At 57.2% G+C, this 23,685-nt stretch overlaps 2 protein-coding genes across 7 annotated transcripts; both read right to left on the bottom strand.

Annotated features, from left to right (window-relative positions):
• Positions 1-1,798: 1,798 nt before the first annotated feature.
• GNG8 (G protein subunit gamma 8) lies at positions 1,799-7,045 on the bottom strand. Of its 6 annotated transcripts, XM_045440795.1 has the most exons (4): positions 6,872-7,045; positions 4,197-4,392; positions 2,199-2,284; positions 1,799-1,996 (listed from the first exon to the last, which is right to left on the bottom strand). In XM_045440795.1, exons 3-4 carry the CDS (start codon positions 2,280-2,282, stop codon positions 1,868-1,870), a joined length of 213 nt encoding a protein of 70 aa, XP_045296751.1. In that variant the 5' UTR covers positions 2,283-2,284; positions 4,197-4,392; positions 6,872-7,045; the 3' UTR covers positions 1,799-1,867. The 6 variants fall into 6 exon arrangements, with proteins under 6 accessions (XP_045296751.1, XP_045296750.1, XP_045296748.1 ...); XM_045440794.1 differs by lacking the exon at positions 4,197-4,392 and having other exon boundaries at positions 6,872-7,043; XM_045440792.1 differs by lacking the exons at positions 4,197-4,392; positions 6,872-7,045 and adding an exon at positions 5,816-6,849.
• Positions 7,046-11,910: 4,865 nt separating this feature from the next.
• DACT3 (dishevelled binding antagonist of beta catenin 3) lies at positions 11,911-21,620 on the bottom strand. The gene is made up of 4 exons (XM_045440786.1): positions 21,090-21,620; positions 15,471-15,567; positions 15,178-15,330; positions 11,911-14,189 (listed from the first exon to the last, which is right to left on the bottom strand). Exons 1-4 carry the CDS (start codon positions 21,336-21,338, stop codon positions 12,790-12,792), a joined length of 1,899 nt encoding a protein of 632 aa, XP_045296742.1. The 5' UTR covers positions 21,339-21,620; the 3' UTR covers positions 11,911-12,789.
• Between the last annotated feature and the right edge of the window lie 2,065 nt (positions 21,621-23,685).

Below are 23,685 nucleotides of genomic sequence, written 5' to 3'. Positions count from 1 at the left end.
CTGAGAAATTCCAGAATCCTCTGGCAACTTCCCTCCCGGCATCCCTCCTCCCCAGCTCATCCTTGGCTCTCTCTGTCCCCAGTCTCCCCCGGGGCTCCCACAGACATGATGCAACCGGGGCTGGAGCCGGCTGAGAGGTGGGAGGCAGGAGGGAGATGTAATTACAGAAGCTTCTGCCTCGATCCAGCAGGAAGCTCGGAGTTGGGGCCCAGGGGACCCCAATCCGATGTGAATAATGGAGCACTCGCCAGAAGCACGCATGGCCCCCTCTAGGGAGGGGAGGCCCAGTGAGGGGGCTCCATCCAGGTCCAGGGGTCCAGCAACCCCCCCCACCCCGTTAGCCCCAAGCTGGGGATCACAGGTGTTCCTCTGGAGAGAAGAGGAAGTATGTGAGGACCCTGGGGGGTGGGGGTGGGGGGGTCTCTAACTCAGTGGCTCTCCAGCCACCTCACCGGGTCTGCGGTCTGCGTCTCCTCATTTTCGACATTCAAGACATTTCCCACTCTCTTCATGCCGCGGTAAGAACCCCCTGAGACTCGGAGGCCTTAACCAGGAGCCGGTGGGACAGGGGCGGAGAGTCTGGTGAACTGCGAAGCCCGGGTCCCATCCCCCAGCCTCCGGGTCACCCGGAGGGCTTAGGCAGGCCTGAGGTCACCAGAACTTCCGATTTGGGAGAAGCCAGAAATAAGGACTTTTATATGAAGTACTCCTATCTTTCAATTTGGCAACCAAGTCAAGAACATTTTTAAACGTTATGTAGGCCAAAAGTAGAGAACCAAAAAAAAAAAATATATATATATATATATATATATATATATATATATATATATAAACTGCAGGCTATAAATGTCCTGTGGGCCACCAATGTGTGAAGTGAGAAACACAGGGCAGGAACTGTGACTGAGGCAGCCCTGTGTCCCCAGAACAAAGAAAATAACCACCGAAGGGAGGAACGTCACACCTCAATTTGTCTCCTCTCCCTCCAGCCACGCTTCTCTCTCCTCTGGGTCCCCAAGTGTTATTACCACCATGTCCCAGCTCAGATGTGCCCTCCTCCAGGAAGCCCTCCCCGGCGCCCAAGCTGAGTCAAGCGCTCCCTCGGAGCTCCCCGACCCCAGCCCTGCCCTGTCTGGGTCGTGACTATCTGGGGACAGGTCTGGGTCTCCTATTGGATTCTCGAGCCGCAAGAGGGCAAAGCCAAGGGCTGTCTCGGTCCCAACTATGTCCCCGGCTTCACCCAGAACGGGGCTGGTCACAGAGCAGGTAGGTAGGTCTTCAGGGAGGGCTTGGAAGAATGAACGGGACAAATGAACGAACAGAGGTCAGTGCTACGGACAGAGGTAAGCCCGTGGCAGGGGGTGGAGTCACTCAGGGAGAGGGAAAGGAGGGGTGGGCACGGGGGCTCCTGGAGAGGAGAGGGGCCAGCTCAGGGCTTCGGGGGTTCAGCGCTGGAGGCCACAGTCTACCCCTCATTACCTCCCAGCTGCGTAACTCGGAGGGAACCTCCTTTGGCTCAGTTTCCTCCCCTGCAAAATGGATACTATGCAAGTAGCCAGCTGCCTTCTGGGGCTGTGGGGATGATTAAATAAATTCAGGGTCGCGGACGGCCCAGTGCAGGTCAGAGTCCGGGGTGCTCACTGCCTCCGGTACACCCTCCCCATCCACAACCCCCCCCCCCCACGCCACACATCCTCACCCCCAACACACTCCAAACACACTCAGGAGGGCCGTGGAGGGACAGGGTCCCCCGTGATGGCCCCAAGCTCTGTGCGTGCCTCAGTTTCCCCAAAAGCACAGGTACCACCACAGCCGCCACGTTTATTGGATTCACTCTTTGGCGAGGGAGGGGGTAAGCTGTCGCGAAGACTCAGAGCAGGACGCAAAAGAGGCGCTTGTCGCGGAAGGGGTTCTCTGCGGCGGGGACCGGCGTCACCAGCGGGTCGTCTTTGGCGTGCGTCTCGCAGAAGGCCAGGAGCTCGGCCGCCGCCTGCGACACCTGCGGACGCCGGGGCGCGGTCCGTTCTCCGCCCAAGGCCCCGCCCCTTCCCCGCCCCGGCCCCGCCCCTGTCCTTCCCGGCCCCGCCCCCGGGCCCCGCCCAGTTCCGGAGAGGGTCTTCCCGCGGGCCCCGCCTCCAACAGCGCGGGGTCCCGCCCCCGGCCCCGCATCTCCCTCCGGCCTCCCCAAGCCCACCCCGCACCTTCATGCGATCGATGTTCACCTCCAGCTTCAGCTGTTCCACCGTCTTGCGGGCCTCCGCGATCTTGGCCATGTTGTTGGACATGGCTAAGGGCGGGGAAGAGTTTAAACGCCGGGCGGGAGTAGGGGCTGACGGGGTAGGTTAGGACAAGCCGCGGTCCCCAGGTAGGGGTGGCAGCGGTAGTGGGACCCGGCGACAGGGGTGTGGATGGAAGAGCGTACGAATGGGGTGCCCGGAGGTGGAGGGAGGGACAGGAAACCAGAGAAAAGAGGAGGAATGAAGGGACCTACAGATGGGCGACCAAGAGGCAGGCCAAGGGAGGGACAGAGGGGCTAGAGGAGGGATGGAGGGGTGCAGAGACGGGGTACCTAGATGGAGGGAAGGACAAAGACGGGCGAGGGAAGGCCGGAGGGAAGTCCAGTGATAAGGCTGCCTGGCAGGTGGAGGGAGGGACCAAAGAACAGGGCCACAGGTGCTGGATGGGGATCCAGGTGTCCTGAGCCCCCGGGGACAGAGCATGAGCCAGGAGGGGGGCCCTCCCCAGGCCAATTAGCGGCGGCTCGGGGAGAACAAGGAATTAAGATCGCGGCGGGAAGGGCGCAGAGGGGGCCTCATTAGGGCCTTGGCAGCAGCTGCCCCCTCCGGCCCCCTTGGGGAGCTCCCCCACGCCCGGCCTGGCCACCTCAAAGGCGCCTCTGCTCATTAGCCGCCCAAGAGAGGGCTGGGGGTGGGGTGCGGCGGGCAACTCGGCCATGACTGGGAGAGGGGCAGAGAGGATGGAGAGAGGGACACACGGAGGGGCAGAGGGAGCCACAGAGTGACAGAAAGACCGAGGCACGGAAGAAATAAAGAGACTGGGGCGCGGGAGAGAGAGGTGGAGGGATGAAGCGATGTGGGGGGAGGGGGGCAAGGAGAGGGGTCAAAAAAAAAAAAAAAAAGACAGAGTGATCCAGGGGGGACAGAGGGGATGAAGGCACAGGGCAGCGACAGAGAAGGGGAGGTGGAGGGTCCAGGAGGGGTGGAGAGAGGGGGTGGGAAAGGATAGAGGGAGGGGCACACGGGAGGACAGAGGAAGTCACAATGATAGAGGGGCAGAGAGAGGCGTGGGGGGGGGTGGATAAAGGGACAGAGGAGAGAGGGGACAGGGGGACAGAGAGAGGGGGATGGAGGGGCTGGGGAGAGACAGGCTGGTGGAGACGCAGACGTAGGAAGTCATTCATTCACTCATTCATTCATTCCTAGGGGGACAGATGGCGGCTGCGATGGGGCAGAGGGATCCGCCGTGGGGTGAGACCGGAGCCTCCTACCTGTTGCTGCTCAGGGCCGGGATGGCAGGCAGGTGGCGGAGCCTGGGAGACCGAGTCTGGGTCCCCCTCCCCCCCCCCCCACGCTCCCTAGTCAGCCCCGCCCCCTCCCCCCGAGGCGCAGCCCCTGAGGGCCCGCCTCCTCCTTGCCGCCACCACCGCTGTCCCGCCCCCCCCCCACCGCCTTGGGTCTGTTTCTTTGGGTCCCCTCTCTCTGTCCGTCCCCCTCTCCATCTCTGCCTCTGCCTCTGTCCCTCTCAAACACGCACGCACACGCTCACTCGCAGGGAAAGACAGTCTTCAAGGGTGCCTGCCCCACGCTCTGCACTTGTCCCGATGTCCCCCAGACCTCGGATGCGGGTCCCGCGCGGCCCCTCCGGCACACGTGCTCTCCCACCCCGTCCCGCCGGCCACCTGCGTCGTCCCGCCACAGACCACCCCTCCCAGCACACAGGCTCACCCTCGCGGTCCGTCAGATCGACGTGCACGCTCTGTCTCACGACTGACCCGCGCTCGCTCGTCACGGTCGCGGCCCCTCCCCCTCCCCCCAGCGCCACACACGGGGGCTCCCCGTCTCTCCTCGTGTGGCCCAGCATCACCGATGCCGCCCCACGCGCCGCAGCCAGACACGCTGTCTCAGATGGGCACACACAGCTTGGCCGCGTCACACGCCATCTCTCAAGACGTCACACACCTTGACACGCAGTTGGAACTTCTGTCTGTCTTGTTCACACCCGGTGGCAACTTCACCCGCGCTTTCACCGTCACCCAGTATGTTAGGGACACACACGCACAAGGTCTCTCTCGTGTTGTCATCTCTGAGTGCCCCGCACAGTGGCGCGCTGCCTCACGCGCTGTCCCAACACCGTGACAGTCTCTCGCTGTCCCACCTGCCGTGTGTCGCACATCGTCAGTTTCTCACAGTTGACCAGCGTGGCTGACACACACGGTCACACTCACGTGGTCCCTCTGTCACACCCATTGCCCAGGGCCCGTCACACTGCCTTCTCACGCCACCTCTGGGTGTGTCACACTCATTCACCCTGTCACCCTGTGACCCCCACAGCCCTCGTGTCCTCCCCATGTTGCACTCTGTGCCCTACAACCTCTCGCTGTCACATCCGGCCTCCTGATGTCACAGTCCCCCAAATGGTGTCGCAGGCACATCCAGCCTCACGGCGTCCCACACAGCCACCTGCGTGTCACGACCTCTCATGTGACACACTCAGTCGCACACAGCCTCTCTGCGTAACACACGGTTTCACAGACACACTCTTTCTGGTTGTCACAAAATGTCACCAGGTCACACAGCCACACACACAACGTCACAAGCTCGCGGTAGTACACGCTCACACAGTCTCTTGGCGTCGCACGCCGTTCCCCGGGGTCACCAGGGGCACCCACAAGGTCTCTGTCTTGCACTGGTCACACCCCTGGGGGCGCCCATACCCAACCCTCGGGCCTCTCGTGACAGCCCCCGATGGCCACACGGGGGCGCCCGCGGCCCGCCGACACCAAAGCCGTAGGCGGAGGTGGAAATTGGGAGGGCAGGGCGTCCCCGCGGGGCCGGCGGGGGACGCAGACCTGGGAGGGACGCCGGGACACAGCAGGGTGGCCGGGCTGGAGGCCAGAGGGAGAGAACTGAAGACGCACCGGGACAGGAGAAATTCAAAGAGAAGGGGAGAGAGACGCAGGGAGAGGCCGAGAGAGACGGGGACGCAGAGACGTATTTGGAGAGATAGAGACCTAGGGACTAGGTGAGACAGAGACAGGCCGAGGATCGCAAAGACAGAGAGACAGAGACATGCAGGGTAGAGGAGAGACACACAGACAGAAATGGAGAGGCCGAGACAGGGACCGAGAAACACAGACACCCGAGAGACACGCACAGAAGCGCACGGAGACACCAACTCGCAGACCAAGCCTCCCGCCGGGGACGGTGGCGGAGGTGGGGCTTGCGGGGCGCGCCCCGGGGGCGTGGCCTAGGGGCGATGCGGGGGGCGTGGTGAGGGGCGGGGTTCCCCCCAAGGGGCGCGTCCGGGGGGGGGGCGGGCCAGGAGGGGCGTGGGCTGGCTGAGGCGCGCCCCAAGGGGCGGGCGTTGGGGGAGCAGGGGGAGGCCCTGGAGGGAGCTTCTCCTCGCCGTCAGCCCTTCCCTACGCGGTTTTGGCCGACTGGATGGGGACGCGAGCCGAGCGGGGAGGGGACACCGCCCGGGTGCCGGTGATCTGAGGGTATCCGACCCTGACTCCCCGCTTCCCCCCGCCACCCCGCAGAAGCCACAGGGCCAGGTGGGGGAAGGGAACCGGGCTCACATCTGGAAAGCATCAGGCGCGCCGGACGTGCCAGGGCCCCGGGCCCGGCTGCGGAAGGGGGGAGGGGAGCCAGGGCGCCCTCGTCCTCCCCCCTCTGCGGGGTCTGCCGGCGCCGGGGAGGGGCCTGGGCGTGCGCCGAGCCTCTGCGCCTCCCGCAGCTGGTTTCCATCAGCGACTTTGGCCCCGGCCGCCCCCAAGGAGGAAACCCAGCTGAGAGTGGGGGAAGCCAGGGTGACGACCCAATCGCCTATCCTGCTTTCTGACGGCGGCCAGACGCCGGGGGGCGGGGGAGACGGACGGACGGACGCCGCTCGAACCGTACCTAAATGCCCTCCCTTTCTCGCCGGAGCTGCAGCCCCCAGCCGTCTTTCCACCCGACGTGTAACTTCAGTTTTCAGACGTGCAATCCCGCCTTGTGCTGCCCAGGAGTCGCCCCGGCCTCGTGAGAGCCTAGCAGTCAGTGGTGCTATTGTGCCCATTTTCCGGAGGGGGAAACTGAGACCCTGGATTCGGCTTCCGCTTTGACTTTAATTATTCAAGAAATGGGCCGTGAACGCCAGGAGTGGTTCTAGCGTCCCATCCCCAATGGCCCACTGTATATTCCCGGCTGGGTGTCCGCGGGTGTCTCGCACTCGAGGCGTCCAACACTGAGCCCCATCCGCCAAACCCCCTCCTACTGCAGGCTCAGCCAGCTGATAGTAAATCTTTGGGGTCATTCTTCCCCTGCCCTGCCTCCCTCACGCCCCACAACTGATCTGGTAACGACTGCCATGAACTCCGGCTTGCAGTCACTTCTCGCCTCCTCTGCGGCTGGCACTCTGGTCCAGCCACAGTGCCTCGCTGGCTTCCCTCATCCGGGGCCCCACAGAACAGCCAGAGGGACCCTGTTTGAAAGGGAGCCCCCAGATAACAGCCCGTGTTGGCGAGGAGGTGGGAAGGAAAACGGGACAGCCAGGGTAGGAAACAGCCTGGCAGTTTTTTAACAGGCTAAAGAGTCACCGTAGGACCCAGCAATTCCAGTCCCCGGGTATCTACGTAAAAGAAATGAACACATACCTCCAGACAAACACTTGTACCTGAATGTTTCCCGGCGGCTTTGGTCATAATAGCCCCAAAGTGGAAACAACCCAAATGTCCATCCGCCGAGGCGCGGAAAAGCTCAATGTGGTGTGTCCGTCCAGACAATGGATGATCATTCGGCGCTAAAAAAAGAAATCAAGCCGTGGTACGTGCTCCCATGTGGATGAACTTTGAAAACATCATGCGGAGTGAAAGAGGTCGGCCACAAAAGGTCACTTATGGCATGATTCCCTTTGTATGGAATGTCCAGAATGGGCCAAAATACAGAGACAGAGAGAGTAGGTTACTGGTTGTCAGGGGCTGGAGATACTGGATGGAAATAATTCTTATTGGGATGGAAATATTCTTCAATTGATTGTGGGGAGAGTTGTACAACTCTGTGAACGCACTAAAAGCCACTGAACTCGATTTGGGTGAATGTTATGGTCTGTGAATTGTATCTCAACGTTTTAAAAAATGTTTATTTATTTTGAGAGAGAAAGAGAGAGAAGAATCCCAAGCAGGCTCCATGCCATCAGCCCAGAGCCCCACGCGGGGCTCGAACTCAAGAACTGAGAGATCATGACCTGAGCTGAAACCAAGAGTTGGACCATCCAGGTGCCCCTTGACTTTTTTATTTAACTAGGACTCACGCCCAGCGTGGAGCCCAGCTGGGGGCTTGAACTCACAACCCTGAGATCAAGACCTGAGTTGAGATCAAGAGTCAGAAGCTTAACCAACTGAGATACCCAGGCGCCCAGATGTGTGACTTATATCTCAATAGAGCTGTTAACCCTTTCACCTCCCCCCCCCCCAAAAAAAACCCCTAAGTCCCTTGTGCTCAGAATTCTCCCATGGCTCCCACCTCCCTCGAAGTAAAAACCCAAATCCTCACCATGGCCCATGAGGCCCCACACAATGTGGTAGACACTAGGATTCTCTGCCCCCCACTCCGGCTACTCCCACCCTTTTGTCCGTCACCCATGCTATTCGCATGCCTCACTTCCCCCACCTCCTTCAGATCTCTGTCCAAATGTCCCCTTCTCAGGGAGACCATCCTGATGACTCTACTTAAAATCACAAACATCTCTGCTCCCTCACCCCACCCAATTTCCTCCTAGCTCTGCTCAGCTCTCCCCCATAATCCTTGTCACCTTTAGCAAATTACAGAATTTATTTATTTGTTATGTCAACGCCCCTGCCCCGCCCCCCAGCTCCCGCGCCTGTAAGGAGTTCCTTTTGTAGCCTTCTAGAGAGACTCCATATAGGCTATGTCTGATAGCGCTTAAGAGCCTAGACTCTTAGGCAACCTGAACTTACATTCTGGCTTTGCTACTTATCAGCCTCACGTAGGTTACTTAACATCTCTGTGCTTCGGTTTCTCCATCTGTGAAATGGGCATACTAGTATCCATATATCATATCTCTAATATACCCTCGAGGCTGTGAGGATTGAGTCACTGAGAATAGTGTCTGGCATGCGATAAATGCTCGATTTCACAGTCAGCTGTTATTTTTTGTTTGGGGTGGGGTTTTTTTGTTTGTTTGTTGTTTTTTTAAGTAGGCTTCACATCCAATGTGGGCCTTGAACACAGGACTCTGAGATTACGAGCCACACGCTCTACAGACTGAGCCAGCCAGGCGCCCCACTGCTATTTATTTATTATTATTCTTTTGTAATGAGTTTGTACCAAAATCTTAAGAAGAAAGGTCATCCATGTGTACTTCAACCATTTTGACCCCTGTGGCCAGTGTGACCTTGGACAAGTCCCTTTCCCTTTCTGAGTTGCCACTTTTATGGAATGGAGATGAGGCAAATATTCCCAAAGGAAGGCCTGACAAGCAGTGGCTTTTCCTGGCAATTTTTTAAAAATCTTTATTTATTTATTTTTGAGAGAGAGAGAGAGAGAGAGAGAGAGCACAAGCAGGGGAGGGGGAGAGAGAAAGACAGAATCCTAAGGAGGCTCCACACCATCATGCAGAAGCCGATGCTGGGCTTGAACTCACAAACCGTGAGATCATGACCTGAGCCAAGATCAAGAGTGAGATGCTTAACCGACTGCGCCCCCCAGGCATCCCTTGGCCAACTTTTATTTTACTTAATTATTTATTAAATTTTTTTTTCTTTAACGTTTATTCATTTTTTGATAGAGACAGAGTGCGAGTGGGGGAGGGGCAGAGAGAGAGGGAGACACAGAATCCAAAGGAGGTTCCAGGCTCTGAACTGACAGCACAGAGCCTGACACGGGGCTCGAACCCACGGACCATGAGATCATGACCTGAGCCAAAGTCAGCCGCTTAACCGACTGTGCCACCCAGGCGCCCCTTGGCAAACTTTTAAAAATAACTTTTATTCATTGGTATGCAAAAAGCAATACTTGTTTATCCATACACACACACTGCCCACCCACCTTCTAGAATGGAAACTCCACAAGGAAGGAAACCTCTTTTTTCTGTTTTGTTCCTTGCTGTTTTCCCAGTGCCTCAGTGGGCAGTGGAGATGCAGGTGAGCACAGCTGGCCTGGTCTCCTGCTCTCTCAGAGTTCAAAGCTACCGAGAGGTGGACCCACCCATCTAGACACAAAGTCAAAGCAGAACAAATACCATTCTCCACCTGACTGTGGGGTCAGGTGGGGTATGGGTTCTAGCCCTAACTCCCTCCTTCTTGCTGTGTGATCAGGGTAAGTAATGGCCCCTCCCCAAATTTCTAGTTATCCATCCATGAAATGGGTATGATTATTGAACTTATCCAATAGAAATATGGGCAAAGAGTATGAACAGGCAATTCACTGAATTACAAGTGGGCCAATGAATATACCAAAGTATGTGTTGCCTCAAGGGAACGGGAGAGAGACATGCTAATTAAAACAGAACATGGGAGGGGTTCCTGGGTGGCTCAGTCCGTTGAGCGTCCGACTTTGGCTCAGGTCATGATCTCACAGCTCATGAGTTCAAGCCCCACGTTGGGCTCTGTGCTGACAGCTCAGAGCCTGGAGCCTGCTTCAGATTCTGTGTCTCCCTCTCTCTCCTTTCCTCCCCCACTCGCACTCTGTCTCTCTCTCTCAAAAAAAAAAAAAAAAATTAAAAAAATTAAAAAAAATTAAATCACAAATAAAAGTTAAAAAAAAAAAGAAATGAAAATATCAGCTGAGGGCGCTTTTAGTGGGAGGAAGTGTGGCAATGTCAATTAAAAGTTTTTATTTTAGGGGCGCCTGGGTGGCGCAGTCGGTTAAGCGTCCGACTTCAGCCAGGTCACGATCTCGCGCTCCGTGAGTTCGAGCCCCGCATCGGGCTCTGGGCTGATGGCTCAGAGCCTGGAGCCTGTTTCCGATTCTGTGTCTCCCTCTCTCTCTGCCCCTCCCCCGTTCATGCTCTGTCTCTCTCTGTCTCAAAAATAAATAAACGTTGAAAAAAAAAAATTTTTTTTAAATAAATAAATAAAAAGTTTTTATTTTATTTTTTTTAATTCTTGAGAAAGAGAGACAGAGCATGAGCGAGAGAGGGACACAGAATCCGAAGCAGGCTGCAGGCTCTGAGCGGTCAGCACAGAGCCCGACCGACAAGGGGCTCGAACTCACAAGCCATGAGATCGTGAACCTGAGCCGAAGTCGGATGCTCAACCAGCTGAGCCACACAGGCGTCCCTCAATTAAAAGTTTTTAAATGAGTGTACATTAATGACCAAACAATTCTATTTCTAGGAGTGAAGCCTACAGAAATACATACATATATGCACATACAGGTATGTACAAGGACATTCCTGCAGCAAGGTCCCTAACAGCAAAATAATTGGGAGAGCTGACAATCCCACAGTGGACTCTTATGCAGCTAATAGTAATAATACAGTGAGGGGGGTACTTGGCTGCCTCAGTCGGTAGAGCATGCAACTCTTGATCTTGGAGTTGTAAGTTCAAGCCTCACGTGGGGTGTAGAGATTAATTAAAAATAAAATCTTAGAGCGCCTGGGTGGTGCAGTGGGTTAAGCATCCGACTTCTGCTCAGGTCATGATCTCAGGGTTTGTGAGTTCCCGCCCCATTTTGGGTGAGCTCGAGCCCTGCTTCAGGTGAGCTGGAGCCCCACTTCGGGCTCCACACTCTCTCTCTTTCCCTCTCTCTCTGCCCCTTGCTCACTCACACACTCTCAAAAAAAAATTAAAAATAATAAAATAAATAAAATCTTTAAAAAACAATCATTATACAACGATAGGAAAATGTCATCTAAATTGAGATGAAATGGACAATTTCCTAGAAGAATACAACTTAGTAAAACTGACACAGGAAGAAATAGAAAAGTTAAATAGTACTATAACCATCAAAGAAACCGATTTTTTTTTTTGTTTTTTTTTTTTTTTTTGAGAGAGAGAAAGAGAGAGAGGGAGAGGGAGAGAATCCCAAGCAGGCTCCAGGCTCAGCATGAAGCCCAACGCAGGACTCTATCCCAGGACCCTAGGATCATGACCTGAGCCAAAATTAAGAGTTGGACGCTCAACCGACTGAGCCACCCGGGTGCCCCCCCCCAAAATCTAATTCTTAATTAAAATCCTTCCCATAAAGAAATCTTTGGACACAGATGACTTAACACCACCAAATGAAAATAATAATAATAATAGAATAAAAGTGATAAATAATGCAAATATATGGTTCAATTTATATATGTATATATGTACATATACATGGTATATATGTATAATATAGTTATATATTTATATAGTTACTTAAATTCACATATGTATGCAAACACATAAAGGGAAACATTCAAGGATACACATCAAACTGACTATGATGACTTTTGAGAAAAGAAATTTGGGTTGGCCCTTCACTTATATTTTTATGAAACCATGTTTATGACCAAACACAACTCAATCAAAGGTCAGATTCATTGTGGTAAAACAGCCCATGGTAGGAAAATCAGGTTGAGACCCACCCTGAGATCTGCCACCTGGCTCTAGACACCCCTATGTTCAAAGCAAATAGTAGTTGCTCACTAAACGTGAGTCCAAAGGAAAGGCATTTTACCACAGAAGGAGAGTCCACCACGTATGGAACAGTGTGCATTTATTTACAAAGAGGTTAGAGAAACACAGCATCTGGCCCCCCTGTGCACTGGGGAGTCACCATCGTCATAATAAATACAGTAATTTTAAAAAAGAAAAAAAAAATACTGGATTGGAACAGCTGAGGGTCATCCTGGGCTCCCCCCACTCCCTTTGGGAGGGGGGAGAAAAGGGGGGGCATGAAATAGAAACCATCCTCCTTCCCCTCCTCTACCTCCTAATCCTCCAGAACTGTCCCGGGATAGAGGCGAAAGACTCCTTCTTTCCAGGTGCTACCACCTCCTAACTGACCCTCAAAACCCCAAAGTCAGGGCTCCTTCCTTTCCCAGGGCACTCTGCAGGCACCACCTGGGTCAGACACAGCGTCTCTGACCACGGTGCCAAGGGGATAGCTTAAGAATCCAGGGACATGGATGGGGGCACTTTGTGAATGGGGGGGGGGGGGAGACACCAGATCTGGGCATGGAAAGGAGGAATAAGAGGGTTCAGTGACAGTGGTGAACGGGAACAAACGGACTGTGTCTAAACTAAAATGGGGAAATTCGAACTGAATTACCCCTTCCGCATACCATATTACACCCATAGTACAGATGAGGAAAGTGAGGCCCAGACAAAGGGAACTTTCTTGCCCAAGGGCTGCAGAGCCAGCAGCTGAACTGGGTCAAACAGGGCTCCTCCCCCATTCCTCCCTATGGTGGAGGGGGAGCCTTTTCAACCAAGACTGCAGTGGATGGGGGCAGTGAGGAAGGGTCTTTGGAAGCAGAGAAAATGGTGGTCTTTGGAAGGGAGGTATGGAAGGGTCAGTGATTGGGAGTGTGGTGGTGCAGAGGCCATGAAGGGGGAGCCCGAGCAAACCCCCAAACTCACACTGTAGTCATGACCTTGAGAGAACCCGAACGGAAACGCAGTATCTTTTTCTTGAGTGCGTGGGAAGCCTTGATCTTCACAAACACTTTGGCGGGGCCCGCGGGGGCCCCTCCACCTGCACCACCCCCTGCCCCAGAGGCTGCGGTGGCTGCCACCAGCTGCTGCGGCCACACCAGGCCACCGCTGCCGTCTGAGTCGCTGGATGCGGAGCTGAAGGCAGGCGACTCCCCCTCGCTGGCGCTCGATTCACTCTCCCCATAGCCGCCGCCGACGCCGCCGGTGGGACCCCGGCGTCCAAGGGGCCCCAGGCGCCCCGCAGAGCACTCAGAGTCGCTGCCCGCGCAGCCATAGAGAAGACGGCGCTGCGGAGCTGACGGGGATGGGCCGGGCCCCGGGCCGCGGGCTGTCGGGGCTCGGGGACGGCCGCGGCGTCCGTCCGCAGCGTCGATCTCCGCCGTGGAGCGCCAGCGGCGGCAGGACCCCGCGGCCTGCGCCGCGAGTGTGGGCGCAGGGCCGCGACGGGGCCTCGGCGGCCGGGGCTCTTCCCGTTCGGCCGTGGGGTACTTGGGGGGCCCCGGAGGCACCGCGGCCGCGCGGCCCAACAGGCTGGTCTCAGACTGGGAGCGCGCGGCCTTGCGAGCCCTGGGCGAGCCCCGGCGGCCCGAGGCCTCCGTCACGCGTCCGCGGCGGCCGGCGGCCCGGGGACGCTCCCGGGGTGGGGACTGCTCCACGCTGCGGCCACGGGTCAGTGGTGGCGCTTTGCGGCGCGCCGCGCGGCCGGGGAGGCCGCGGGTGGCGGCCTGCGCGCCCGGGATGTACTGCGCCTTCACCAGGCGACCCTCGGCCGGGCTGTCGGGGGGCGAGGGCGCGGCGGGCGGCGCGGCGGGCTCGGGCACCGTCTCCGACTCCCACGGCGAGGCCCAGGCGCGCCCCAAAGGCGCCGGGCTGGCGGGACGGCCCCCCGCGCGCTCCACTGGGGGCTCGGGCGCGGGCCGCGCGCCTCCGGGGGGCGGGGACACGTCGGGCGGCCTCTGGCGCACGCTGTTCTGGCGCCGCGGGCCCCCGTCCGCGCCCCCGGGACTGGTCCGGGGCTGGCCCGCCCCCCGGCGGCGGCGCCTGCGCAGGAGCGCCGAGATGTAGCCGTCCAGGGGCCGCCCCGTGCCGCCGGGGGCGTCCGGCGAGTCCGCAGGAGGCCGGACGCAGGGCCGCGGGCTGCGCAGCGCCACGGCGTGCAGGGGGCTGGGCGTCAGGAAGGGCCCCGCGCGGGCCCGCCGCTCCGCGGAGGAGCAGGCCTCCGGGCCCGCGGAGCCCGCTGCAGTCGGGTAGGGCGCCGAGTACGATCGCGGCACGGCTGCCCGAGCGCTCACCGCCTCTGGAGCGCTAGGACTGGCGTCTCCTGGGGAGGGAGGCAAAAAAAAAAAAAAAAAGGAAGAGAGTGGAGAGACTCTCGAAGCCCCTTCTAAGGTGAGCCTAGGAGGGTCAAGTTGCCTACCCCTCCTCCTCCACTGTCATCAAAAACCCTGCTCTCCACCACCCCCCCTTCCCTCATACCAGGTTCATAACCAAATCTTCACAAGACCCTGAATGGTCTGTCCTGCCCCTGCCTCTCTGACCTCCATCTCTGACGCCTCTCCTCTGTAATTTTAGGTCCCCGGCTACATTGGCTTCCTGGTTGCACCTGCCAGTCACGTTCCAGCCTCACGGCCTTTGCACTTTCTGTTCCCGCTACCTGGAACACTCTTCCCTGAGGATATGTTGGGCCCACTGCCTCACTTATTTTAGGACGCCACTCAAATGTCACAGTCTCAGTGACATCTTCCCCGGGGCCGCGTCTTCTAAAATGGCAACTTCCTCGCCGATTCCAAAGAGGACGCCCTCCCTGGTCCCCTTCCCCTAACTTTCTTCTCTGTCTGTCAATATCTGACTTATCTTGTTTATTATCTGTCTCTCCCACTGGAAAGTCAGCTTCTTGAGGACAGGGGTCTTCCCCCACCCTCCCCACCCCCGCCACGACTGCATCCCTCACCACTAGGATAGGGCTACGCCGGCACATAGTAGGGGCTCAGAAACTTACTTGTATAAATGGACAACAGCAGTTCCTGTTTCCCGAGTGGCTACTGTGGGTGCCAAGTCTAATAGCAATTAGGGCTGAGGCTCCCTGAATACGCAAAACTTCCCTACGACGTAGGTGCTGTTATCAATCCCACTTTAACCGAGGGAGACACGGAGGCCCCGAAAGAAGCAACAGGCTCAAAATCACACGAAAGGGGAATGTCACAGCCAGAATTCGAATCCAGGTCAGTCTGACTCAGAAGCTTGGGCTCAAAACCATTCTCCTACTGTCCATTCCCTGGTTCTCAGGGCCCCAACCCCACCCACCTTACCTAGGGACTTGGGCCTCTCGCTGGCATAGATGCCCCGGGGTTCAGCGGGACCCAGGCGTCCATAGGAGCCAGATCCAGAGAAGCCACTGTCCCCACAGAAGGTAGAGGGTGGTGAGTCTGGACCCCCCGTGGAACTGGGGTCTTCATAGAAGCCTGGATTCCAAGGAGAAGAGGAGAGATCATCAGGGGCCTGGGCGGGGAAGCCAGGGGTGGGGAAAGGAAGAGACCAAGAGGCAGCCTGAGAGGTAGGGGCAGGAGGAAAGATGGGGGTATCCCAGGCACGCCCTGCTTACCTGAGCTGCGCCCGCTCTCCTGTTCCAGGCCCCCAGACTCCAGGCTCAGATCTCCCAGCTGCTGGCCCAGGTCCCAGATGAGCCCAGGCAAGGCCTCCTGAGGGCATGAGGAAAGCAGATTGGTCAGAATGCTCCCCCCCAACCTCTGCCAAGGAGCCCCCCACATCTTCCCTGACCATGGGTAGGGTTTCACTTTGACAATGAGGCTCTGATTTCGAAAGGGTAAAAGCACCCAAGCCCCAGGATCTCCCCCCTCAAGTTCTCTGTCCCTTCAGCCCAATAGAAGTCCTTCCGATGGTCTAACTCAAGTCCTTCGTGCTGCAGTGACATCACCGACTCTTGGGTGTGCTAAGCTTCAGAAGGCCTGCTCCCTATCAGGTGTTCCCTCCATTTGTGCTCGTGGCCCCTTAACACCTATTAGGATGTCCCTCTTTGAGCCTAAGCTCAGGCGGTCTAGCTGGAAGGGCAATTCGCTGCTACCTAGCAGATCCCTTGGCCATGGGGTCCACCTTCTCCAGTCCTTGACCTTCTCTTCTTGGATGCTCCCATCTCCCCCCACCGCCCCTTACCGGCAGCAGAAAGTCCTTCTGCAAGGCTTCCTTAAGTCCTTCCTGCTGCAGACCGATTCTTTCCCTCATGTGGATAAAATAGGCAGACCACGACTCATGCTAAGTCCTTTGCTCCTTCTCTTGGGAAGAACCACTCCCCCGCCCCCCAACACCTACTGGCAAGTCCTTCTGTGAGTCTAGCCTTAGTGGGTACTACAGCAACAAGCCCCAGCAGGTTCGCTTGCCTGGGGGACGGCATCTTCCTCCTGCCCTTGCTTCATTCCTACCCAGAAGCCTCCCCCCCCCCCGCTCCTACCCCCTCCCCCCCCCCCCCCCCCCCCGTGTCTCCCATCGCCCCTCATCCCCATGAGAAATTTCTGTTGAGTCTATCCCGGATCCTTCTTGCTGCAGGAAATGACCATTTCTTATCAGGGATGAATGAATGAAGGTGAAAACCCTTTTAGCGGAGCGGCCGTCATTAGGGAAGGGGGTGGGGCTGAAACAACACAGATGGGGCCTCTGAGACACTAGGGCTTAACCCCATTTTGGAAAACAGATCCAGGAAGAGTCCCACATGGGTCTGGGTGAGGCCAGAGGTGGCGGCAGCCGCGGGCCGACGGTTGACCCTCAGACAAAAGCGGCTTGTCTGGACGGCGGCGGGCGGGAGGCAGGGAGGGGGGAGGAGCTGGGAGGCCAGGCGCCCAGCCCTGCCTATTTAGGGCAGAAAGACGGGCCGGCTCCCCCGCAGACGCCCCCCCTCCCTCCCCCAGCTTCCTACTCCAGCGGCGGCTCTCCTGGGCCCCCGTCCTCACCCCTCCCTCCCCCGCCCCCAGAACAGAAGCCCCCTTCTGGGCTTGTTTATAGGAGCAAAGTCAACAAATCGGTCCACTTTGGGCTCCTGCCCTGGGCCGTGCAGCGATGCTCAGGGTGGCGTCATCTTTGAGCAGAACCCAAGAGGGCAGCCCAACTGTGTCGTATCAGGGGTGGCTAGAAGCGTTCCCGGAGCGCCCACGTACCCCACGTCATGTCCCCCCCACTAATCGCCCCCTTGCTCACTCTGCCGTAGCCTCGTAGCCACACTGGCCTCCTTGCTGTCCCCGCCCCCAGCACGCCTTGCGCCTGGCCAGCTCCTACCTCTGTAAGATGTGTTTCCCCTGAATTTCCCCCTGGCTCCCTCCCTTGCTCGGTTCAGATCTTCGCTTTGCTTGATCCCTCCTCTGACCAGTCTTTCCAAAATAGCTCCCCAGTCATTCTGCACCCTGTTGCCCTGCTTTCATTCCCCACCCCCACCCCCACATGACCTCCTGGCTCAGAATGATACACTGGGTTGTCATTTGTTTTTTGTCTGCTCACTAAATGTCGTTCCTGGAAGGCAGAGCGTTTTGTCTGCTTTGTTGGCCGCAGCGTCCTTCCCCCACTTCCCCCCCCCAACACACACACACACCCCCACCCCAAGCCCAGTGCATAGCACAGTGCCTGGCACAGAGCAGGCGCTCAGGAGATGTTTGCTGAAGGGATGAACGTATACAGCAGAATACTATGCAGCTGTCAAAACGGAAGGAGGCCATATGTGTATACAGGCATCACTCACATAGAGCCTCCAGGCGGAAAAGGAAAGGGCATAGCACCAGCGTGAGTCAGAATTACCTGAAGGGCATTGTTCGCGCCTAAATTACTGGGTCCCGCCTCCAGAGTTTCCAGAGCTTCCAGACTGGAGCCCCATTTGCATATCTTGCCAGTTCCCCCCCCCCCTCCCCCATCTTGCTACTCCAGCGGCCACACCTTGAGAACCACTGGCATTGTCCCCCCAAGGACCTCACCCAAGAGACCCGGAATTTGTGAGAAGGCAAAGCATCGGGCGCCTGGGTGGCTCAGTCGGTTAAGCATCCGACTCTTGATCTTGGCCCAGGCCATGATCTTACGGTTTGTGAGTTCGAGCCCTGGGTCGGGCTCTCCGGCTGACAGCGCGGAGCCGGCTTGAGATTCTTTGTCTCTCTGCCCCTAACCCATGCACGCGTGCGCTCTCTCTCTGTAAATAAATTTTTAAAAAAATTTTTTAGGACAATAAAAATTAAAAAGCAAAGCAAAACACTACACTTCTTGGTATGTAAGCTGTGGAAGACGTCTGGAGGGACCCACACCAAGGTGACAACAGTGTCGATTCCGAGGAGACCTAGAACAAGTTACTTCCCCTCTCTGGGCCCTGATTTCCTCCTCTGCAACATGGCATTCAACTCCCTCTCTTATGGGGTGTCATAAGGATTAAATGAACTAAAATAGCAGTTTCTTTTAAGCTCTTAATAAATGCTGGCTTTGATTATTACACGAAAGCTCTGAATTTCTTTTTCTTTTTTTACTTATTTTTGAGAGAGAGAGAGAGAGAGAGAGAGAGCACGAGCAGGGGAGGGGCAGACAGAGAGGGAGACAGACACAGTCCGAAGCAGGCTCCAGGCTCTGAGCCGTTCAGCACAGAGCCCGACGCGGGGCTCGAACTCACGAACCTGAAGATCGTGACCTGGGCCGAAGTCGGGCGCTCAACCCACTGAGCCACCCAGGCGCCCCCAAAGTGCTGAATGTCTCAACAAGGAAAATAGAAAGTCGTGTTTCACTCGGGTAATTAAAAATAAAGATGAAACGATCGATTTGGGAGCGGGGTGGGTGGGTGGGGGTGAAGTTCTGCCCGTGTCATGTCGGTTCCCAGAAGGAGTTAAGGGGGACAGACAGGAGAGGCCTCCCCTTCCCCCGCACCTGGACCCTCCAACACCACCCTAGTCTACACACTCTCACTGTCTGTAGGTTTGACCCCCATCCCTTCCAGGTGCGAAGCAACGATAACTCTTTAAAAGACCAGAAGGATGTTGGCCTGAATCTAGCTCCCTGTGTACCCACAATGCCCCTCATCTTTTTTTTTTTTTTTGCAAACCCTTCTGCCAGGGGACCCTCTGCCATCCAGGGAGGGTTAACATGCATGGGGTTACGACCCCTGGAGACCCCTTTGCCCAAGCGTTTCCAGACCTTTGTCCCCACCCCACCCCCCACTGCTCGTCCAATTTCCTTCATCTCTATTAGGAAGTCCTTCTGCAAGTCTAACTTAAGTCCTTCTTGCTGGAAGGGGACCCTTTCTCTTGGTGGGAGAGAACAGAACCCCCACCCCACCCCCATCCAGGATTCTTGCCTCTTTTCTCTGAATAGCCCTCGTCTTCACCTGCACCCCCCACCATTCCTATTAGAAACTAATCAAGTCTGGCTTCAATCTTTGTTGCTTCAAAGGGAGTGTATTCCTGGGGCAGGGGAGGGGGGCACAAAGGGGGGGGTGGGAGGGGGAAGTATCCTAAGACAGAGGCTCAGGGATCAGAGGAGGTACCCACACCCTCCTCAGAAGGACCCAGGAACCCCCAACGGCAGAGGAGTTTATATTTAGCGTTTCTCTGTTCCTCCCTCGGTGCCGCTGTCTCTCTCCCGCTGCCTGCCACCGCCTCCTCCCTGACGCTGGGACGGAGCTTTGCCTGGAGAGTGTGGGGGAAAGAGGCCTCTCCACTACCACCTCCGGCGAGGGAGGGGGGGGTTAGGCAGAGGGGCAGAGAAGGGGGGAGACTTAGGGGCAGGGATGGGGAAGCTGAAGGACAGAGAGAGGAGACTGAGGCAGAGAGAGGGCGAGACTGAGGGACAGGAAGGAAGGACACAGCCTGCCCATCCCCTTGCTTTCTCCCTCTCCTCGTAGGGTGGGAGGTGCCTTCCCAAGCCCAGCCAGCTTAGGGTGGGGGGGGGGAGCGGGGTGAAGGCCCCCACAAGGCGTCTCCAACTTTGGGAGGGGGTGGGGCCTCCCACAGCTGTTTCTGTTTCCAGAGAAGAATGTGCAGGGTCCCGCTCCCAGTCGGGGGAGGGGCTGTGCGTGCAGCCCCGGAGTCTGGCTGCAGACCCCCTCCCCATTCCCCATCTGGGGCGGGGGCAATGGAGGTCAGCAGCAGGGAGAGCCCCCTCCCCCGCCACCCCGGCTCAGGTTTCCCCAAACGGGAAGCTCTGACCACACACAGGCTTGGGGATGGGATCTGCAAGGGGAGAGCCAGGGTCTGGGGCCTGGCAGGCTGGGGGAGGGGGGGGGGAAGGGGAAGAGAGAGGTGGGGACAGGGACTTGGGGCCGGAACAGAGAGGTGCAGAAATGCAAGGGAAGCCTGGGGAGACAGAGATAGACACAGAGGGTTCAGAAAGATAGAAACAGACACTGAAAGTCACAGGGATGTGGCAATAGGGAGAGCGAGTGAGGGGAATCCAGGAAGAGGTCAGGAGAATGAAAAAATGACAGAGAAGGAGAGAGGGGTGGTGCTCCTTAAGTCCTTCTGGAGACCTCTGCCTCATTTTCCACCATGAGAGCACTCGGGGAGTTCAGAAGTCGGGCCCCCACGCTCCCTCAACCTGCCTCTTCTGGGGTTAACCAAGGCTGGGACCAGGTAGGAAAGGACGGAAAGTGTCACCAGAGAGTAAAGATGACCGCGGGGTCCTCAGGGACTGCAAGCTTCCTCTCAGCAGTGGTCCCTCCCTCAGGAGGCCCGAGGATCCCCTCCCCCCCCACCCCGCCCCCTCCGGAGATCTCCAAGCACATCGGGACTTAGGGAAGATGGAGCCCTGGTAGCGGGGCCAGAGCGGGGCATGTTTGGATCCCGGCTGTGTGACCTTGGGTGAGTCACTTGCCATCTCTGAACCTCAGCTTCTTTCTCTGCAAAATGAGGACTATCACCCTTCTCTCCCCCAAGCTTCAAGAAGACAACGCATACCAAATACTCGGCCCAGGCTTGACACATACTTAGCGCCTAGAAGAATTTTCTTTGGGGAAAGGGTCTGTGCATTTCACGAGGCCCCAGAGGACGCGATGCAGTCCCCCCCCCCCCACCTTCCCCAGTTTGGGGTTGAGGAGGCCAGATCCCGCCCGCCGCCCATACTCCTGGGTCTCCAGCCCCACCCCCTGTCCTCTCCCCCTCCCCCACCGCAACGGGTGTCTGAGCATCCAACCGAGACAGACAGACAGATAGACACACACGGGGGCGGAGGGATGGACGGACAGGCGGCCCCTCACCAGCTGCTCCTCCAGGGCCGCTGCGGCCCGGCGCGCCGCCGCCGCATCTTCGTCCTCATCGGCGTCCTCCTCGTCCTCGGCCTCGGCGCCCCCCATTCCGGGCTGGGCCAGCCGCAGCGCCTGCTGCACGCGGTACTCCTGCCTCTCCCGGAGCCAGTGCAACTCGCAGAGCCCGGCCAGGCTGCCCTCCAGCCAGCCCCGCAGCCGGCCCCGCTCGGGGCTCACCGGGAACGAGAAGGCCCGGATCATGGCTGCGGCCCCCCACCCCAGCCCGGCCGGGCCCCACGGCCACCCCTCTCCGGGTCCCACCTCCCCGCCCCAACAGCCCGCCTGCCCGCCCGCCCGCTGGCCCGGCTGTCACCGTCTCATCTGCATAGGCGCCCGCCCATTGGGCCGCCCACCCGCGCCTTATCTGCATGGCCACGCCCCCGGCGACAGAGCAACCGTCGCCTATTGGCTGCTACCCTCCTTTACGAAACTGCTCGGCTGTGCACCCGCGCCCCGCGACGCGACGCATGCTCGCAGCTTCCTACTCGCTTTGCTTCTGGGCGGCCTCGCCACGCCCCACCGCTTGCCAGCCTTTGGGGCCTGGTCACGCCCCCTCTCGCGTCACAATGAAACAAGTCCGCCCTTGCTTCAATGTCATTGGTTCGTGCCTCCCGGGTCCCGCAGCTGGTTCCGCCCCCCTGCGGGCGAGCTCAGGCTACCATTGGACTGTCCCGCGAGAGGGGAAGGGGTGATCTATAAATAGGAAATGGGTCCACGTGACAGTTTGGCAGCTGTTCCTCTCCCCCCCCCCCCCCCCCCCACCCCTAGCAACCCTAAGCTGCTGAGGCTGTGCAGGGGGCGGACAGGGTTATTGAGTCGAGCCCTGATTTTGCCTCCTCTTCCACGAAGCCTTCCCAGACACTCAGCTGTATAACCAGAGGACCAGGCTGGCTAAGACCGGCATCCTCCCATAAAATGATGCTCCTAAGCGGGACCGGCTTCACCGGCGTGTGACCAGCTTAGGAGGGCCCTGTGCTTGGTTTAATATTCGGCTGTTCCTGTCTTGAAATTCTTATTTTTTGAACAAGGGACTCCGCATTTTCATCTTGCAGCAGGCTTCCCAAATTATGTAGACAGTCTTAACTTCTAACTAAGAGTCTGAGATCGATGACATCCCAAATTCTGGAATTAGAAGACCAGCCTGGGTGGAAGATTCTATAATTCGACCAGAACAGAATCTAAGCGTCTTTTGTCTCCCAGATCGTATGGGATATTGCGTTCACCATTCTACGATTCCAGGAGCCTTTGTTCTACGTTCTAAGAGGCTTTGTTCTCAGCATTCTAAGATGCTCTGTTCTCGACGTTCTGTGGTCCTAAGAGTCTGAGCCTGACTTTCGTTTCCAAGGTTCCCTCTGGCTCCCCTGGCTCCGCGAGCCGGGCTGGCGCCCCCTCAGGCGGCCAGCCTGTGTCACTACGCCGAGTGTGTCCCCCTACAACCTTCAAGATCTAGCTCCAGTGTTCATACCCATTTCTCAGACAGACCTTGACTCCCTAAAGGCCAGGGCCCAGAAGATCGTATGAGAACCTCCCTCTTCTAGGACCCTCCTGCACCAGAATGCATTCTGCTCGTAAGCCGGAGAGGCGGTGGTACTCTTGAGAGCTAAGATTCTGGAACCAGACTAGGGGGAGGGGAAGGGCGTGTGAGCCCCAGCCCTACCACTTTCTAGCTGTGTGACTTTGAGAAACTTGGTTAACATCTGTGCCTCGGTCTCCTCATCTGTATGATGGGGGTCATAACATTATCTACCAGATAGAGTCATTCTGAGGATTGAGTGAGATATTTGTCTAGTGCCTTCTATGTAGAAAGAGCCACAGAAGGGTCTGATAAAGAAGAACGAAATAATCTCGTGAGTCCCAATGAGCTTGGACTTTAGTAGAGACAAACTACAGTCAATCCCCCTCTTGTTTAAGACAGACCTAGACTGTCCTTCAACTGCCTTAATTTTCCAACAGTGGGGAGATGATCGAGATTCATGATAGGTGGATCTAGGGAGCTCAGTCGCAAACAAGATTTTCTCAGTAGTTAGTGTCTGGGGTGATGTCAGGATTGGTTTTCCATCTCTGCTGTTTGTGCAAAGCCAGTTGAACCATTTCTTGCATAAAATGCTGGACCTGAAACTGATTTAGGATTTGGTCACTGGGCTTTCAAAGATGGGTATTCCTAGGAAAATAAATAAAAAAGAGAAATATTAATGGTTGAATAAGGGGGTAAAGCCAAGATTTGAGGCCCGAGGGCAGCCAGTTGACAGGGTTGCAAGAAGGAGGTACAGAGACATCCTTGGTTGATGGAGTCAGAACAGCGGTCACAATTCTGCAGATAACCTCATTGCCCCTCCACCTTTTTAAGTCTGTTTATCTGGAGAGCAGGGGGCATGCACGCGTAGGTAAAGGAGGGGCAGAGAGAGAGAGAGAGAGAGAGAGAGAGAGAGAGAGAGAAAGAATCCCAATCAGGCTCTGCACTATCAACGTAGAGCCCGACCCAGGGCTCGATCTCATGAACCATGAGATCATGAGTTGAGCTGAAATCAAGAGTCAGATGCTCAACCAA

This window comes from Leopardus geoffroyi, chromosome E2 (assembly GCF_018350155.1).
Source record: "Leopardus geoffroyi isolate Oge1 chromosome E2, O.geoffroyi_Oge1_pat1.0, whole genome shotgun sequence".
Taxonomy (NCBI): Eukaryota; Metazoa; Chordata; class Mammalia; order Carnivora; family Felidae; genus Leopardus; species Leopardus geoffroyi.
Note: the sequence above shows the minus strand (reverse complement) of the source record. Positions and strands in the feature narration are given on the sequence as shown.